Here is a 20,266-nt window from a genome sequence, read left to right as displayed (position 1 = left end):
CAAGTATCTATTGATGGGTGAATGGATAAAGAATTGTGGCATTCATATACATTGGAATATTATTCAGCCACAAAAAAGAAAGGAATCTTGCCATTTGTGACAACATGGATGGATCTTGAAGGCATTATGCTAACTGAAGTAAGTCAGAGAAAGACAAATACTGCATGACCTCTGTTATATGTGGAATCTAAAAAAACAAAATTAAGCTTGTAGGTACAGAGAACAGATTGGTAATTGCCAGAGGGGTGAGGGGTGGGAGAAAAGAGTGAACTGTTGGTTTGTTTTTAGTTTAAATATATTGAAATTAAGAAAACAAACATAAACATTTAAAAAGCACCATTTAGCAGTTTTAAGGCAAGATGATTGGTTTTATTGCTTACTTTTTCCAGTATCCTTCCTGGAGTATTTTGTATAACATTCATTTAAGAGTAGTACTCAGGACTCCAGGACCTAGAAGAGGCCATTGTGTTTTACAAGGGTGTTATTTCATTCTCTGAGGAATTTTATTAGGTAAGGAGCCTATTCATCCCCAGACAAATTGGGGGTGGGGAGTTCACTTGATTATTAGGGAAAGTAGCTTGAGTGAATTCATTGTAAATGGATGTAAAGTAGATTTGGAAGAGGTACTCACCAAAATGTGACTGCTTTCTTTTAATGCTTCTTTTGCAAGAGATCACATGTGCAATAGAACACCTGTGCATGTGGGGGAGGGGCAGGGAGAAGGGGACAGAGGATATGAAGTGGCTCTGTGCTGACAGCAGTGAGCCCGATATGGGGCTGAAACTCACAAACTTTTGAGATCATGATCTGAGCCCAAGTGCTGTGCTCAACCCACTGAGCCACCCAGGTGCCCCAACAAATATGGGAGTGCTTCTTATGCAGATGATGAGAAAGCAGCAGTGGGTACTGAGTGGCCAGGCTGATGGGAGGAGAACCAATGGAGAGTGGTTTCCAAAAAGGCAAGGGAAGAACGTGATTCAAGAAAGACAGAGGCAAGATGTGGTGTAGTTTGCTATGCTATGGAGATACGTCAGGCAAGATGAGAACCTGTATTTAGCTGTTGAATTTTATAATAGATGGTTACCGATGACTGAAACAATAGCTATTTCATGGAGGTGGTGGGATGAAAACCTCGTTGAAGTGAATTTTGCTGAAGACTGAAACAAAGATGGGGTCAAAGTTGAAGATCGAGGGCGGATGACCATCTTAACTTACCACTTAAACCAGGACCTTTTGCGAATGGAAGGGAGCACAATTTATTCATATGCTAGTGTAACTGGGATATATTGACTGGTCATTCTTGGTGGGTGAAGCCAGAGTTTTCTCAGGGATGTATCTATTTATGTCTACTCTTTGTTTACTTTCTCTGAAGCAATTTCTTCTATCTGATTTACCAATGCTTTTAGTTCATTGGTAATTTGATTATTTTAATAGACTTTGATATGAAATATTTGTTCAGAGCTCTTTAATAGTTCTGCTTTTTCCACATGCAATTTATTTTCTCAAAGAATGAATTGAGTTTTGATTTCCCTGTGCACACTTGAAAAAAAAATCTTGCTTTTAAATGTACAAGTTTGTATAATATGAAAATGAAATTCAGTGCCCTAGAGTTTTTATTGTTTAACTGAAATACTTTTAGGGATGAGAGATTCATAGTAGTGGTCTTTGGTCCTCTGACAACCTAGCTGTTATATATAATGAATGGCATGTGTTTTGGCTAATACTGATTATATCTGTCTTCCAGTAATTTTTTAAAATAGGGGCATCTGGGTGGCTCGGTCGGTTAAGCGTCCGACTTCAGCTCAGGTCATGATCTCACGGTCCATGAGTTTGAGCCCCACGTCGGGCTCTGTGCTGACAGCTCAGAGCCTGGAGCCTGTTTCAAATTGTGTGTCTCCCTCTCTCTCTGACCCTCCCCCGTTCATGCTCTGTCTCTCTCTGTCTCAAAAATAAGTAAACGTTAAAAAAAAATTAAAAAAACAATAGAGATCATTAAATCCTTGGTAAGTTACTAATGCATTTCAGTAAATTTTTTATATTTTAAGTTGTGTTTTATTTCAATGTATTTTCATTTACAGTGCTGGTCTTCAATTCTTTTTTGATCTTATACCATATTGGTTAAAGAAATTTTTTTAATAAAAAATTACAAATAATTATAATAAAATATTATTAATAAGATATGATATTAAAGAATATGATAAATATGAAACAGTATTTAAAAATAATGATGCTATTAATAATGGCTATCTACTATCATTTGTTAATATCTCAAGGCACTGTACAAATGATTCTCAACTTTGATTATGTATTAGACTGTCTTATGATGGTTTTTAAGAAAACATGATGCGGGGCGCCTGGGTGGCTGAGTCGGTTGAGTGGCCGTCGTGATCTCACGGTCCATGAGTTTGAGCCCCGCGTCGGGCTCTGTGCTGACAACTCAGAGCCTGGAGCCTGCTTCGGATTCTGTGTCTCCCTCTCTCTCTGGCCCTCCCCCGTTTGCGCTCTGTCTCTATCTTTCAAAAATGAATAAATTAAAAAAAAAAAACTTTAAAAAAAGAAAACATGATGCACCAGTCCAATTGCCAGCATGTTGAATCAGAATTTCCAGGGAAGGAAATTGGCTTCTAAAAAAAAAAACCAACCCTGTGATGCTGATATATAAGGAGGCTGATACCTACTTCTCTATATACTTAAGAGTAGATTTATTCATTTGTGATAATTGATGTAAACCCAAAGTTTTATACCGTCTACCTTTTTTCCTTCCTTCCTTCCTTCCTTCCTTCCTTCCTTCCTTCCTTCCTTCCTTCCTTTTCTATCATTCTTTTCCTCTTCCTTTTTTCCTCCCTCCCCCCACCCACTAAGTTCCTCTCATAACTGGTGAGATTGCATTTGAAACTTATGAGCTGGTTCTAGGAGGTAGGCATAATTAATACTGTCATTTTTTTATATAATTAGGCTTTTGCAGAATTTGTATTACCTTCAATATGTGTTGAATATTTTCAAGCCACTCAGCCACTTGTGAAGATTAGTTTATGTAAAAATCTGTCATTTTACTTTACCGGGCACAAGTAAACTGCATCATCATAATGTATTGAGAGAGAAGTGAGAATGGGGCACTGCTGATGCCTCTGTGTGGCGCTTCCCTTTTTCCTTGGGAATCTCCTTTATAATCGATAACTCATGGGCATCTACTGCAAGGATGAGTGAGGTGCTGGGGCTCCCCTGTATGTTAAATATCATTAAGTCTTAGTTTCTTTTTTAATTAAAAAAAAAAAAAACATAAAACTTTTACACCTGAGCTGCAAGACTGCAATTTTGAAATCATTGATTTAGAGATGTGAATAGAATCTACCCCTGCATATATATTAGGAGATGTAAAGGGAAAAATTGCAATACAATAAGAGTTTGGGAATTTAGTATCCCACTTACATCAATGGGTAGATCATCCAGACAGAAAATCAATAAAGAAACATCAGTTTTAAAGGACATGTTAGACCAGATGGACTTAACATATATGTATGGAACGTTTCAAGCAAAAGCAACAGAATACACATTTCCTCAAGTGTACATGGAACAGTTTCCAAGGTAGATCATGTTAGGCCACAAAATAAGTCTTAATAAATTTAAAATAGTTGAAATTATATCAGATTTATTTTCTGACCACAGTGGTATCACAGTAGTAATTACATGAATAAAACTGGAAAAATTGCAAATATGCAGAGATTAAATAACATGCTACTGAACAACCAATGAGTCAAAGAACAAAGAAGTCAAAAGAGAAACACCTTGAGACCTTGGAAAATGAAAGTGTAACATACCAGAGTTTATCAGATGTAGCAAAAGAGGTTCAAAGAGGGAAGGTCATAGTGATGAATGCCTACCTCAAGAAACAAGAAAGTTTGAAATAAGCAACCGAGCTTTACACCTTAAAAAACTAGAAAAAGAGTAAGTGAAGCCCAAAGTTATTACAAGGAAACAATTAACAACTACTAAATTAGAAATAAATGAAATAGAGACTAAAAAGAAGGTAGAAAAGATCAATGAAAGTAAGAGCTGGTTCTTTGAAAAGATAAACACAGTTGACAAACCTTTAGAAAGACTCACCGGGGAAAGAAGGATTCAAATAAAATCAGAAATGAAAGAGAAGATATTACAGCTGGTACCACAGAAACATAGAGGATGAGAGACTACTGTGAACAATTACATGCCAACAAATTCGACAACCTAAAAGAGATAAATTTCTAGAAACCTACAATCTACTAAGACTGAATCATGATGAAATAGAAAATGTGAATCAATTACCAGTAATAAATTGAATCAGTAATCAATAGCCTCCCAACAAACAACAGTCCAGGACCAGAATGACTTCACAGGGGAGTTTTAACAAAACATTCAAAGAAAAGTTAATATCAGTCCTTCTTAAAGGAGGGAATTCTTCCAAACTCATGTTGTTATAAGCCCAGCATTACTCTAATACCAAAACCAGACAAGGATGCCACAAGAAAAGAAAATTGCAGGTCAATATCCCTAATGAACATAGATGTAAAGATCACCAAAAAAAGTATTAGCACATCGAATTTAACAATATATTAAAGGATCATTATACTGTGATCAAGTGGGATTTATTCCAGGGATGCAGGGATGGTTCAACATCCACAAATCAGTCAACATGATAGACCTCATGAATAAAATGAAGGATAAAAATCATAAGATCATCTCAGTAAGATGAAGATGAACACATTTATCAAAATTTAACATCCATCTATATAAAAACTCAAGAAAGTGGGTTTAGAGAAAACATACTTCAACGTAATAAAGGCCATATATGACAAGTTCACAGGTAACATTACCTCAACTGTGAGAAACTGAAAACTTTTCCTTTAAGATCAGGAACAAGATGATGCCCATTCTTGCCACTTATATTCAACATAATATTGGAAGTTCTAGACACAGCAGTTAAGTAAGGAAAAGAATTAAAGGCATCCAAGTTGGAAAGGGAGAAGTAAAACTGTCACCATTTGCAAATGTGTGATATTATATATAGAAAACCCCGAAGACTCCATCAAAAAAACTGTTACAACTAATAAACCAGTTCAATAAAGTTGCAGGATAAAATTCAGTACACAAAAAATGTTGCACTTCTGTATACTTATAGTGAACTATTAGAAATGAGAATAATCCCATTCACAATCGCATCAAAAAGAATAAAGTACCGGGTCGTCTGGGTGGCTCAGTCTGTTGAGCATCCGACTTTGGCTCAGGTCATGATCTCACAGCTCGTGAGTTCGAGCCCTGCGTCAGGCTCTGTGCTGACAACTCAGAGCCTGGAGCCTGCTTCCCATTTTGTGTCTCCCTCTCTCTCTGCCCCTAATCCACTCACATTCTGTCTCTGTCTCTCTCAAAAACAATAAATAAACATGAAAAAAAAAAAGTACCTAGGAATAAATGTAACCAAAAAGGTGAACGATCTATATGTTGAAAAATATAAGACAGGGGCGCCTGGGTGGCGCAGTCGGTTAAGCGTCCGACTTCAGCCAGGTCACGATCTCGCGGTCCGTGAGTTCGAGCCCCGCGTCAGGCTCTGGGCTGATGGCTCGGAGCCTGGAGCCTGTTTCCGATTCTGTGTCTCCCTCTCTCTCTGCCCCTCCCCCGTTCATGCTCTGTCTCTTTCTGTCCCAAAAATAAATAAAAAACGTTGAAAAAAAAAATTAAAAAAAAAAAAAAAAAAAAAAAGAAAAATATAAGACATTGATAAAAAGAATTGAGGGGCGCCTGGGTGGCGCAGTCGGTTAAGCGTCCGACTTCAGCCAGGTCACGATCTCACGGTCCGTGAGTTCGAGCCCCGTGTCAGGCTCTGGGCTGATGGCCAGAGCCTGGAGCCTGTTTCCGATTCTGTGTCTCCCTCTCTCTCTGTCCCTCCCCCGTTCATGCTCTGTCTCTCTCTGTCCCAAAAATAAATAAACGTTGAAAAAAAAAAAATTAAAAAAAAAAAAAAAAAAAAAAAAAAAAAAAAAAAAGAATTGAAGACACAAAAAAATGGAAAGCTACTCCATGCTCATGGACTAGAAGAGTTAATATTGTTAAAATGTCCATACTACCCAAAGCAATGTACAGATTTAATGCAATCCTTGTCAAAATTCCAATGGCATTTTTCACAGAAATAGAACAATCCTAAAATTTGCAGAAGCACAAAAGGCCCCGAATAGCCAAAACAATTTTGAGAAAGAACAAAGTTTGGATACATCACAATCTGATTTCAAAATAGATTATAGAGCTATGGTATTTAAAGAGTCTAGTATTGGCATAAAAATAGACACATAGGTCATTAGAACACACTAGAGAACTCAGAAATAAATCCACACTTACATGGTCAATTAATTGATGACAGAAGATCCGCAAATATACAAATGGGGAAAAGATAGTCTCTTTCATAAATGGTGTTGGACAATTTGGAAGCTACTGTGAAAGAATGAAACTGGACCCACACTATCTTACACCATGCACAAAAAACAAACTCAAAATGGATTAAAGACTTGAACATAAGCCCTGAAACTGTAAAACTCCTAGAAGAAAACATAGGTGGTAAGCTCCTTGACATGGGTCTTGGTGATGGGTTTTTGAATCTGATACCAAACTCATCAGTTGGGACAACATGAATCTAAAAAGTTTCTGCACAACAAAGGGGTAGTATACCAAGATCAAAAGGCAGTGTACTGCATAGGAGAAAACAGTTGCAGGTTATGTACCTGATAAGGAGCTAATTTTTACAACTACTTAGCAAACAAACAACCAAAAATCACAGTGAAGAAATGGGCAGAAGATCTGAATAGACATTTTTCTTTTTTCTTTTTTTACATTTCCATTTATTACAAGAAAATTTTTTTTAATGTTTATTCACTTTTGAGAGACAGAGGGAGACAGAACAGGAGCAGGGAAGGGGCAGAGAAAGAGGGGAACACAGAATCCGAAGCACGCTCCAGGCTCTGAGCTGTCAGCACAGAGCCCGACGCAGGGCTCAAAGTCGCGAACTGTGAAATCATGACCTGAGCTGAAGTTGGACGCTTAACGGACTGAACCACCCAGGCGTCCCCATTTTACATTTTATTTTTTAACTTCTACACCCTACATGGGGCTCGAACTTAAGATCCTGATGTCAAGAGTTCCATGTGTTCTTCAGGTGCCCCTGAGTAGACCTTTTTCAAAAGAAGACATGGATGTCCAACAGGTACATGAAAAGATGCTAAATGTCATTAATCATGAGGGAAATGCAAATCAGAACTACCATGAGATGTCAGCTCATGCATATTAGAATGGCTATTATCAAAAAGATAAGAAATAACACATTGGTGAGGATGTGGAGAAAAGGGAACCCTATGCACTGTTGGTGGCAGTATAAGTTGGTGCAGCCACTGTTGAGAATAATATGGAGTTTCCTTACAAAATTAAGAAGACTATCGTATGACCCAGGAATTTTATTTCTGGATATTTATCTGAAGACAACAAAAAATACTAATTTATAACTTAAACAGTTAAAAACAGCTCCATGTTTATTGCAGCATCATTTACAATAGTCAAAATATGGAAGCAAGCTTAGTGTCCATTGATGAATGGATAAATTTTGGGGCGTGTATGTATTTATATATATAACATTACAAAACATATAATATATAATATATATAATATATATATGATGTATATAGTAAAATTATTCATCCATAAAATAGGATGAAATCTTGCCATTTGCTGCAACATGGATGGACCTTGAGGCCATCATGCTGAATAAAATAAGTCAGTGAAAGAAAAATCCCATATGATGTCTTCTTTATGTGAAATCTAACACAAAACATAGGTGCAGAGAACAAATTGGTGGTTGCCAGAGGTGGGTGTGGATGGTGGGGGAAATTGGTGAAATGTTTTCTTTTTCTGTTTACCTAAATTGGATTTGGAAAAATCTAATTTTCATTTTGGAGTGCTGAAATAAAAAGAAATTGGTTTTCTTAGGATTTGCTGTTCTGTTGTCCTTGCTTTACTTTGTTAATTAAAATAAAATCTTGATATAATAGAGTTTTCCAAAATGAAATAGAATTATCCTTGCCTTCTGTTGCACTGGGCTTTTTCTTGGCTTTATACCTGAAGTCCAGACAGACTTTGGGGCTCAAATGACCCTTGTTGGAGTAATTGCTGAGTCATTACTTTATGGGATAGTTTTTAGTTCTGTTTTATCCCATGCTCTAGGAATTTAAAACATTTGTAGACTTTATTTTTTTTAAAACAGCTTTATATTTACAGAAAAATTGAAATAGTAAAGAGAATTCCCGTATAATTCCCCCAACCATGTTCAATTTTTCCCATATTAGCATTTTACTTTAGTATGGTACATTTGTATAATTAATGAACCAGTATTAATATATTATTATTGCATCATTTATTCAGATTTCCTTAGTTTCTACCTAGTGTTAATTTTCTGTTCCTGGGTCCCTTTCACATACCATTTAAATATATTTAATTGTCCTGTCTCCTTAGGATCCTGTTGTCTGGAAATTTCTCTTTGTACTTAATTCAGGATTCCCAGGCACCTTTGGAGCACTTTGGTTTTGATATATCCAGGATCAGGGATTTTCTACCTTCTGCTTTAAATGAAACCCTTTTGAGAAAGCAATTCTAGTACTTGTGACTTTATGTTTGAAGAGTTGAAACCAGTCTGTGTTCTCTGTTCTTTAAAATGGAGTGCATTATGTAAAGAAAAAGTTCTCTTACTCTTGAAATCATGTTCTCTGCTCTTACATTTCTCTTTGAGATTGCCTTAGGACCCTTGATATAAAACTTACAGTCTTTATGGCATAATAAGGAAGTTCTTCCCAGCCTTTCTCTGAAATCTGTTTGCATATCCAAGAAGCACATCACATCAGTGTGACCCCTGGGCGAATACTTGAAATAATACTGTCCACTTACTTCCATATAAAGACTTTCTCTCTTTATATAAGCTTTTCCAAATTTAGAGCCAAAGGCAGTGTCCCATGATTTAGTACCCCAGAGGGATACGGAGTTCTAGATTTTAGAATGTCTGCTTTGAGATCTACTCCCATAAACCGTGTAGTTACCACATGTAATTCTGGATGCTACTTTTTCTGCAGCCCGTGCATTAGTAAGGCTTCGAGTGTGATATGAATGCCAAACTGATTTCATTGAGTTAAAGTTCCAGAGGAGACTAGATGAGAAAAGTTAAGAATTTCGGATCCCAGTATTTGAGGACCCGTAGATAGAATCGGCTTAACATAAATGTGATATATAGAAGTCGCTGAAGTGGTTGGTTGTTGATTATTAATAACTTATTTAGTAAATCTTAACTGTATTGTATATTTTCATACTGTGTCATTCTTTTCAAGAATCACTTCACAGATCCCACCTTAGTGAAAGTATTGGTTTAGAGGAGCAGTAACATGGATAATAAAGCCTTTCCCTTTGAGGGATGAGTTTACATATCAAAGAATCTGTGACAGAAGGTGGTTTCACTCATTTATTTAAATATACATATTGTATCCTTGAATGCCTTCTTTAGCCTTGCAGACCTTGTCAAACATTAAAGGACCATTGGTTGATCCAAATTATTAACTCCTTGCCAGTAACATTGAGCACCTGCCGTGTGCCAGGGTTTGAATTTCTTAGATTGATGTTCCCTCTATGTTGAATGAATGAGTGGGTTAAAGTTTTCCTTCCTCCATTCTGATGCATGCCTGTTCCTCTTTAACGTCCTCTCCAATTCCTGTCTATTTGTCTCAACACAGCCTGGACCATGATCATTGCATTAATTAAAATTTAGTTTCTGTAGAATAGGGAAACCCTAAATAGTAATGATTTGAAATAGAAGTCTAGTTTTCTTCACATGAAAGAACTCTGCAGGCAGGCAATGAGGTAGTGTAATGGAGGCTTTGTGGAGTCATGGGGGACCCAGCCTCCTTCAGGCTGTTGCTCGCTCTTTTGATGCTTTTGATGATCGCAGGTGGCTGCAGAAATTCTATTCAGCAGTTCCTCAATCCTTGATGCAGAGGGCAGGATGGAAGAAGAAAAGAAGCAGAGGATAGAGCCGCCACGTTTTTTTTTTTTTTAAGTGTATTTATTTTGAGAGAGATAGAGAGTGAATGGGGGAGGGGCGGAGAGGGGGACAGAGGGTCTGAAGCAGGCTCCAGGGGCTCACAGCCTGATGCAGGGAGCCGCGAGATCCTGACCTGAGCCCCAGTCAGACGCTTAACTGACTGAGCCACCCAGGCACCCCGAGCCGCCTCCATTTTGAGGAGGTTCCTACAGGTAAACTTACAAAGGTCTGATTACATCTCCTTGGCCAGACTTCACCTGTAGACTACATTTGGCTACAAAGGAGTCTGGGATACACAGGTTTTAACCTGGACAGTAATGTGTCCAGTAAAACAAAAAACAGCCAAAGAAAGCAAAACCCAAAAATGAAGCAAAATGAAAACACCCTTCAGGATTCTGTTGTTAAGAGAAAGAGCCTCCTGAGGTGGTTACTGGTCTCGGTCACAGTCGTTCACGGTCATGCTGCCCACGAGAGCGTCCTAGATCCCTTTCCCTCCTGACCAGTGATTTTGCCAATTCTCAAACCACATGGCATTAGCGTTTATCATCTTGTTTATTTATGCCTGTTCCTACTCCCCCCAGCAGAATTAGTGGGGGCAAAGTGCTGAAATTACAGATGGGTCTGATATCCTCTATTTGCTGGTTAGCCCCAAATGAAATTGTAGTCTTTTTTTAAAAATTTTTTATTTTTTCAATATATGAAATTTATTGTCAAATTGGTTTCCATACGACACCCAGTGCACATCCCAAAAGGTGCCCTCCTCAATGCCCATCACCCACCCTCCCCTTCCTCCCACCCCCCATCAACTCTCAGTTTGTTCTCAGTTTTTCAGAGTCTCTTATGCTTTGGCTCTCTCCCACTCTAACCTCTTTTTTTTTTTTTTTTTCCTTCCCCTCCCCCATGGGTTTCTGTTACGTTTCTCAGGATCCACATAAGAGTGAACACATATGGTATCTGTCTTTCTCTGTATGGCTTATTTCACATAGCATCACACTCTCCAGTTCCATCCACGTTGCTACAAAGGGCCATATTTCGTTCTTTCTCATTGCCATGTAGTACTCCATTGTGTATATAAACCACATCTTCTTTATCCATTCATCAGTTGATGGACATTTAGGCTCTTTCCATAATTTGGCTATTGTTGAGAGTGCTGCTATAAACATTGGGGGTACAAGTGCCCCTATGCATCAGTACTCCTGTATCCCTTGGGTAAATTCCTAGCAGTGCTACTGCTGGGTCGTAGGGTAGTTCTATTTTTAATTTTTTGAGGAACCTCCACACTGTTTTCCAGAGTGGCTGTACCAGTTTGCATTCCCACCAACAGTGCAAGAGGGTTCCCGTTTCTCCACATCCTCTCCAGCATCTATAGTCTCCTGACTTGTTCATTTTGGCCACTCTGACTGGCGTGAGGTGATATCTGAGTGTGGTTTTGATTTGTATTTCCCTGATGAGGAGCGACGTTGAGCATCTTTTCATGTGCCTGTTGGCCATCCAGATGTCTTCGTTAGAGAAGTGTCTACTCATGTTTTCTGCCCATTTCTTCACTGGGTTATTTGTTTTTCGGGTGTGGAGTTTGGTGAGCTCTTTATAGATTTTGGATACTAGCCCTTTGTCTGATATGTCATTTGCAAATATCTTTTCCCATTCCGTCGGTTGCCTTTTAGTTTTGTTGGTTGTTTTCTTTGCTGTGCAGAAGCTTTTTATCTTCATAAGGTCCCAGTAGTTCATTTTTGCTTTTAATTCCCTTGCCTTTGGGGTTGTGTCAAGTAAGAAATTGCTACGGCTGAGGTCAGAGAGGTCTTTTCCTGCTTTCTCCTCTAGGGTTTTGATGGTTTCCTGTCTCACATTCAGGTCCTTTATCCATTTTGAGTTTATTTTTGTGAATGGTGTGAGAAAATGGCCTAGTTTCAATCTTCTGCATGTTACTGTCCAGTTCTCCCAGCACCATTTGTTAAAGAGACTGTCTTTTTTCCATTGGATGTTCTTTCCTGCTTTGTCAAAGATGAGTTGGCCATATGTTTGTCGGTCTAGTTCTGGGGTTTCTATTCTATTCCATTGGTCTATGTGTCTGTTTTTGTGCCAATACCATGCTGTCTTGATGATGACAGCTTTGTAGTAGAGGCTAAAGTCTGGGATTGTGATGCCTCCTGCTTTGGTCTTCTTCTTCAAAATGACTTTGGCTGTTCGGGGCCTTTTGTGGTTCCATATGAATTTTAGAATTCCTTGTTCTAGTTTTGAGAAGAATGCTGGTGCAATTTTGATTGGGATTGCATTGAATGTGTAGATAGCTTTGGGTAGTATTGACATTTGGACAATATTTATTCTTCCAATCCATGAGCATGGAATGTTTTTCCATTTCTTTATATCTTCTTCAATTTCCTTCATAAGCTTTGTATAGTTTTCAGCATACAGATCTTTTACATCTTTGGTTAGATTTATCCCTAGGTATTTTATGCTTCTTGGTGCAATTGTGAATGGGATCAGTTTCTTTATTTGTCTTTCTGTTGCTTCATTATTAGTGTATAAGAATGCAACTGATTTATGTACATTGATTTTGTATCCTGTAACTTTGCTAAATTCATGTATCAGTTCTAGCAGACTTCTGATGGAGTCTATCGGATTTTCCATGTATAATATCATGTCATCTGCAAAAAGTGAAAGCTTGACTTCATCTTTGTCAATTTCGATGTCTTTGATTTCCTTTTGTTGTCTGATTGCTGATGCTAGCACTTCCAACAATATGTTAAACAACAGTGGTGAGAGTGGACATCCCTGTCGTGTTCCTGATCTCAGGGAGAAAGCTCTCAGTTTTTCCCCATTGAGGATGATGCTAGCTGTGGGCTTTTCATAAATGGCTTTTATGATCTTTAGGTATATTCCTTCTATCCTGACTTTCTCGAGGGTTTTTATTAGGAAAGATTGCTGAATTTTGTCAAATGCCTTTTCTGCATCGATTGACAGGATCATGTAGTTCTTATCTTTTCTTTTATTAATGTGATGTATCATGTTGATTGATTTGTGAATGTTGAACCAGCCCTGCATCCCAGGAATGAATCCCACTTGATCATGGTGAATAATTCTTTTTATATGCTGTTTAATTCGATTTGCTAGTATCTTGTTGAGAATTTTTGCATCCATATTCATCAGGGATATTGGCCTGTAGTTCTCTTTTTTTACTGGGTCTCTGTCTGGTTTAGGAATCAAAGTAATACTGGCTTCATAGAATGAGTCTGGAAGTTTTCCTTCCCTTTCGATTTTTTGGAATAGCTTGAGAAGGATAGGTATTATCTCTGCTGTAAACATCTGGTAGAACTCCCCTGGGAAGCCATCTGGTCCTGGACTCTTATTTGTTGGGAGATTTTTGATGACTGATTCAATTTCTTCGCTGGTTATGGGTCTGTTCAAGCTTTCTATTTCCTCCTGATTGAGTTTTGGAAGAGTGTGGGTGTTTAGGAATTTGTCCATTTCTTCCAGGTTGTCCAGTTTGTTGGCATATAATTTTTCATAGTATTCCCTGATAACTGCTTATATCTCTGAGGGATTGGGTGTAATAATTCCATTTCATTTATGATTTTATCTATTTGGGTCATCTCCCTTTTCTTTTTGAGAAGCCTGGCTAGAGGTTTATCAATTTTATTTATTTTTTCAAAAAACCAACTCTTGGTTTCATTGATCTGCTCTACAGGTTTTTTAGATTCTATATTGTTTCTGCTCTGATCTTTATTATTTCTCTTCTTCTGCTGGGTTTAGGCTGTCTTTGCTGTTCTGTTTCTATTTCCTTTAGGTGTGCTGTTAGATTTTGTATTGGGGATTTTTCTTGTTACTTGAGATAGGCCTGGATTGCGATGTATTTTCCTCTCAGGACTGCCTTTGCTGCATCCTAAAGCGATTGGATTGTTGTATTTTCATTTTCGTTTGTTTCCATATATTTTTTAATTTCTTCTCTAATTGCCTGGTTGACCCATTCATTCTTTAGTAGGGTGTTCTTTCACCTCCATGCTTTTGGAGGTTTTCCAGACTTTTTCCTGTGGTTGGTTTCAAGCTTTATAGCATTGTGGTCTAAAAGTATGCATGGTATAATTTCAATTCTTGTATACTTATGAAGAGCTGTTTTGTGACCCAGTATGTGATCTATCTTGGAGAATGTTCCATGTGCACTCGAGAAGAAAGTATATTCTGTTGCTTTGGGATGCAGAGTTCTAAATAGATCTGTCAAGTCCATCTGATCCAATGTATCATTCAGGGCCCTTGTTTCTTAATTGACGGTTTGTCTAGATGATCTATCCATTTCTGTAAGTGGAGTGTTAAAGTCCCCTGCAATTACCACATTCTTATCAATAAGGTTGCTTATGTTCATGAGTAATTGTTTTATATATCTGGGGGCTCCGGTATTCGGCGCATAGACATTTATAATTGTTAGCTCTTCCTGATGGATAGACCCTGTAATTATTATATAATGCCCTTCTTCATCTCTTGTTACAGCCTTTAATTTAAAGTCTAGTTTGTCTGATATAAGTATGGCTACTCCAGCTTTCTTTTGACTTCCAGTGCCATGATAAATAGTTCTCCATCCCCTCACTCTCAATCTGAAGGTGTTCTCAGGTCTAAAATGAGTCTCTTGTAGACAGCAAATAGATGGGTCTTGTTTTTTTTATCCATTCTGATACCCTATGTCTTTTGGTTGGCGCATTTAGTCCATTTACATTCAGTGTTATTATAGAAAGATACGGTTTAGAGTCATTGTGATGTCCGTAGGTTTCATGCTTGTAGCGATGTCTCTGGTACTTTGTATCACAGGATCCCCCTTAGGATCTCTTGTAGGGCTGGTTTAGTGGTGACGAATTCCTTCAGTTTTTGTTTGTTTGGGAAGACCTTTATCTCTCCTTCTATTCCGAATGACAGACTTGCTGGATAAAGGATTCTTGGCTGCATATTTTTTTCTGTTCATCACATTGAAGATCTCCTGCCATTCCTTTCTGGCCTGCCAAGTTTCAGTGAAATTGTAGTCTTAAAGCTGTGGACCGTCAGCTTCTGTCATCCACTTCTTAGAGCAGTTGTTTGAAAATTGTTCACATTCTGTTCTAATTCCATACTCTCGCTTCGTTTTTGTTCACGTACAAGTGAATCGACCATACTCCACCTCTACCTCTGCATGTTTTCACGTACCTCAATCTCAATAACTATTTTCATCAGTAGGATGGAAGTCTGAGGAGGTCCAGAACCTCACTTCTGCTGCTCGCTGCTTTCGCAGCAGGGCCTGAACGGGAGTGCTTTGTGCTCTCTAAATGCCTGCTAAAAGAATGACTCAATCCTCTCCTTGTTTCCTCTCACATCTCTCTTTAGAATATAAGATTACTTCCGTTTGAAGAACTTGCTCTTGACTTCGCTGCCATTTCCCCCATGCTTCTCATGGTTCACTTTTTATTTTTGTGAGAAGAGGCATCTCTCCTCCCGATTTACTAACTTCTTGTCTCCTCACTGTCTTGAGGCTCTCTCTGTGACTTCTCAGATTTTGCTTTGAGATGTGCCCTCCTCATTGACCTTTGTTGGTTCTTCAGTCTCTGTGACATCTCAGCAGCATGCTGTGTTACTGACAGCACGTTCTTGGAAATCCCCTCTTCACTCTTTTACCTTTCTGACTTTTCTTTCTGCGTTTCCTTTGTTGATGTCCTTCAGCTCTGCGGTGGTGAGCAAAACAGAATAATTTTGCTCTCATCCTTTGTTCTTTTCTCTCTGCTTTCTTTGCAGTATCCTAGGTGCTAGGTTGCTCTTTGACCATAGCTGTTGTCTCTGTGTGCGTGATTACCAAATAGACACAAATTGCCTTTACTACTCATTTTGTATCCTTTTAAGTACTTCCTGTGTGCCTCAACCTAAACTCCTCTGTCAAGGTAAACAGTATGTCTGAAATTTGGGATGCCAGTGCTAATGCCTTGGGCTCCTGTCATTAGGGCGTCACTTCTGAAACTGTATGGAAGTAACCCTAATGGCAAAGGATAGCAATTTCTGCTGTGTTCTTTTCCTTGTCTGGAATGCTCTTTCCTTTATTCTTTTCAGCTTCCTTTCTCCTTTTAAGATCAAGTTTGGAAACCTGCAGTTCACAAAGATTTCTAGGGTGACACCAGACCTTATTGACTTTCTGGGCTTTGAACTCCCTCCATACTCATTTATCTGCTACCTGGCACTCTTCGTATACTTGTGTCGTATTGTGTTGTAGAATAAATCCTCTTTATTATAAATGTTTTATCTCACAGATACTCTGTAATCTTAGTCCTCTTTGTACTCGCAGTGCCTAGTATATAATCAGCACTTAATAACGTGTGCTGTGGATGATGGCTTCCCCTTTGCATTTCCTTATCTTGTTCCACTTCTAATACTGAGATTGCTTAAAAATTAATTTTTCTTATCACCAAACAAACATTTCTCTTTCATAAATGAAATGGAGTGCTTGGACTGAGCCGAATGACAGATTTTCGATAGCCTGATTGCGTTTTGCTTTGCACTATTTTTAGTACATTTTAAAGGGCTTGGAATGACTGTTGGAGAAGTAACTTTCCTCTGTCTTTTCAGTGTCTTCATCTTTTGAGTGTCATCTAAAAACATGGAATGAAAGAATCATGATAAGAGCTATGGGATTCTGTGCAGACACACGCGCAGTTTTGTATGCGGTGGGGAGAGATGGAGTGGGGGAGAGAATATGAATAAATAAAAATGAATGTGAGGACACACTGCCCAAGCCCATATACCACCTGGCAACTAATGTTGGGAAGATGCCGGACCAGCCCCGCAGAAGAGTAGTTGTGTCAAAGGGGCGGTATCTCATAAGGATGTCATTTTAAGAGCATTCTCCCCCTTACCCCCTGCAAGAAGAAACCTACCCAGTTGTTTTTATGATAAATTGTTTTTATAATCAAGTCCTCAGCAATATAGTAATGTGGTAGACATACTGAATAAAGAAGATCTTGTTAAACTATGGTGTGTTTTAAAAATAAGGTATAAGAAATTAGCTGTGGTTGAAATTTAGCTCTGTGTAGATGGAAAGTCTGGGTTAGTTGGGGCACCTGGGTGGCTCAGTCAGTTAAGCATCCAGCTCCTGGTTTGATCTCAACGTTTGTGAGATTGAGCCCTCCCATTGGCTCTGTATTGACAGTGCAGAGCCTGCTTGGGATTCTCTGTCTCCCTCTGTCTGCCTCTCCCCTGCTCATGTTCTCTCTCTCTCTCTCTCTCTCTCTCTCTCTCTCTCTCTCTCTCCTTCAAAGGAAATAAACATTAAAAAAAAAATCTGGATCAGTAGAGGGTAATTCCAGGCTCAAATGAGGGGAACAAAGGACTTCACCTACTTATTTACTTCTTTTTTTTTTTTTCCATAGGGAAGTTGAAATACTGCCTTGTGGTTCTGAATCAGCCGGTGGACAAATGTGTTCGTCATCTTTGGAGCAAAGGTAATCTCAATTAGCGTTCACGTTTCTTTACTTTCTTTACTCCTTGTAGGATGAACATGACTATTAAATATTCCAAAATCTGACTGTCATACCAAAAAGTGTAATTCCTAGCAAAGTGATTTAGTTATTGAATTACCAGGAGAATAAATCTTTTCTTAACCAGTTTCCACTTGTGGTTTCTGCATCATGAATCCCCAAGGACAGAATTACAATGTAGCATCATTATACCGCATTTCTGATCCACCCTGTGGATGTTAATCCTGAGTACTTACTAAGTGTTTGTTGAAGTGTGAATGGTTTTGGCACCAGGGACAACAAAAAGCATCCTCAAGCCTCACTCATCCTAGCATCCAACAATAAGATATCTGCAGGGTAACCAGATTTGCAAAATTAAAAAAAAAAAATGTTAACAGGGTATTAGAATCTCTAGGGAATGCTGAAAAATAGAAACAGTAGTTTTACAGAATTCATACTTCCATGAGTTTTCCTGTAAAAAGCAGCCTTTATTAACTTTTTTTTTACACTATTCTTTGCTTTATTTTTTTTTACATTATTCTTTGATTTGTATAGGATTAACCCTAGGCTAGAAAAGATTATTAAATACCATTTGGTGTTTTGAACCTCTGCTCTTCCATGAGATTTGAGGTTTTTGTCCAAAGGGATGCTTCCGCCAAGGTTGCCAATGTAAGTTACAGGCCAAATTAGATAGACAGAACCACATGATTGTTGATATGCTGATGCGTATTCCAGATGACTCTCTCTAATCGCAGAATTCTGTAGTATTCTCAGCATCCAACTCTCACATCTTGGAATGCAAACCTATTAGGCCAATAAGCTCACATCTGCAGACAGGGGTCCTTGTAATACTAGAGGGAACAGATCATCGTGGATGATTTTGTGTAAGGAATTGTTCTTCTGTGCTTATCATGAAAATTCTTGATTCCAGATTTAGCTATCTTTATGTGAGCCCACTGAAAATGGCAAACTGTTACTGTACCAACACTGCCCTGAAAGCTGGCAAGTTATCTAACCAGAAGCTTCACTCTCCTCGCACTTCTCACTTGGTTGTCATTAGGTAGTTACTCAGGGGCCATAAAAAAAAGGTTTTTATTTTTTTATTTTTTTTTTATTTTTTGTCACTTCAGTGCCTACTGCTGTGTCTGGCTCATAATTACTTAGTAATTATAACAAATGAAAGTGAATTTGAGGGGTGCCTGATGGCTCAGTTGGTTAAGCATCTGACTCTTGATTTCAGCTCAGGTAATGATCTCACTGTGATTTGTGAGATCCAAACCTACATAGGGCTCTGCACTGACAGTGTGGAGCCTGCTTGGGATTCTCTGTCTTCCTCTCTTTCTGCTCCTCTCCTGCTTATGCTTGCTTGCACGTGCACTCCACTCTCTCTCTTTCAGAATAAATGAACATTAAAAAAAAAGTGTTTTAAATCTTTATTTATTTTTGAGAGAGAGTGTGAGTAGGGGAGAAGCAGAGAGGGAGACACAGAATCCGAAGCAGGCTCCAGGCTCTGAGCTGTCAGCACAGAGCCAGATGTGGACCTGAACCCACAAACCGTGAGATCATGACCTGAGCCAAAGTTGGACACTCAACCGACTGAGCCACCCAGGTGCCCCATAAATAAACATTTTTTTAAAAATGCTGTGGTTTTGGAGTGATGGTTGGATATTAGTGGGGGGGGGGGGACGGAACTGAAGCTGATGGCCAAGAAAGAATTCTTGAGACACCTTTGGTGGGAAAAGTGGTCTTATTAAAGCATGGGGACAGGACACCGATGGCAGCAAGAGCTGCCCCAGGACTGTAAGGAGTGACTGATAATATACTTGGGAGTTGGGGGAGGTAAAGGCAAGGGGAAGTTTCCAAAAGGATTTTCACATGCTGAAGAAGACTCACAGGGTCCTGGAGGCCTAGCTATCATCAAGCTAAGGTTGTTTTTCCCCTCTAGCAAAGCATTAACAGTAAGACAGTTGGGTGTTCCTGGAGGAATGTTCTACTCTGCCAGCCTGAAGCATTTGTCAGTGAGCTGCAAGTTATAAGGATATTTAATTTTATCTGCCATTTCCTTCTGCCTTTGTTTCCCACATCATTTCCCCTTGAACACTTTTGATCCTTAAATCTTTAAGGTTGCTGAGGGTAGAAGGTCTTCTCATCTGTAACTTCTTCCTGCTAATAGGGGCATAGAGGTGTCCCTACCTATGGGTCAACAATGGTCAGTTGGAGGAATTTATATAGAGGAGTTACAAAGGCAGAGGCAGCCAGTCCAAGGGAGAAAACCTATATGAACCTCCTTGAGTAGAAAGGATCATCTGTCAGCTAGAAGTTATGGCAGTGAAGGAGGCTTGGCACAAGGCAGGGAGACACTGGAAAAGACAATAAAATAAAGTTAATAGTATGAGACAGAGAAGCCTAAATAAAAGACCTTTGGTAGTTAATCAGAATTTTCCTTCAGTCCTTCATTGTCCTTTGAAGAGAAATTTGAGGTCTTCCACAGGTTCACAGGAAGAAGAAGGCGTGTCAGCTGACATACTAGACTCCTACAAGGAAGGTAGCGGTTTAATTCTTGATATATGAGTCCATGAGAAATGTCCTCCTAATTCTATTGTAGTGGGAGTGCTTAACATGGCCCCGTAGGAGCCCTTCCAGGAGTGCATAATGTGGCCCGGTAAGAGCCCTTCCGTTTTGGAGTGAAATCCGTTGCTGTTTTAGGTTTCCAATC

The 20,266-nt window shown here is 38.8% G+C and overlaps 1 protein-coding gene across 12 annotated transcripts in view; it reads left to right on the top strand.

Annotated features, from left to right (window-relative positions):
- Positions 1–20,266, top strand: part of TPK1 (thiamin pyrophosphokinase 1) — a 351,768-nt gene that overhangs the window by 64,590 nt on the left and 266,912 nt on the right. For all 12 annotated transcript variants that reach the window (XM_042974459.1, XM_042974519.1, XM_042974452.1 and 9 more), the window contains one exon: positions 17,464–17,535. In XM_042974459.1, coding sequence (XP_042830393.1) covers positions 17,464–17,535 — 72 coding nt within the window. The remainder of the gene's footprint in view (positions 1–17,463; positions 17,536–20,266) is intronic.

The sequence above is a fragment of the Panthera tigris genome, chromosome A2 (genome assembly GCF_018350195.1).
Source record: "Panthera tigris isolate Pti1 chromosome A2, P.tigris_Pti1_mat1.1, whole genome shotgun sequence".
NCBI lineage: Eukaryota > Metazoa > Chordata > Mammalia > Carnivora > Felidae > Panthera > Panthera tigris.
This window is presented reverse-complemented; position numbering and strand designations above follow the sequence as displayed.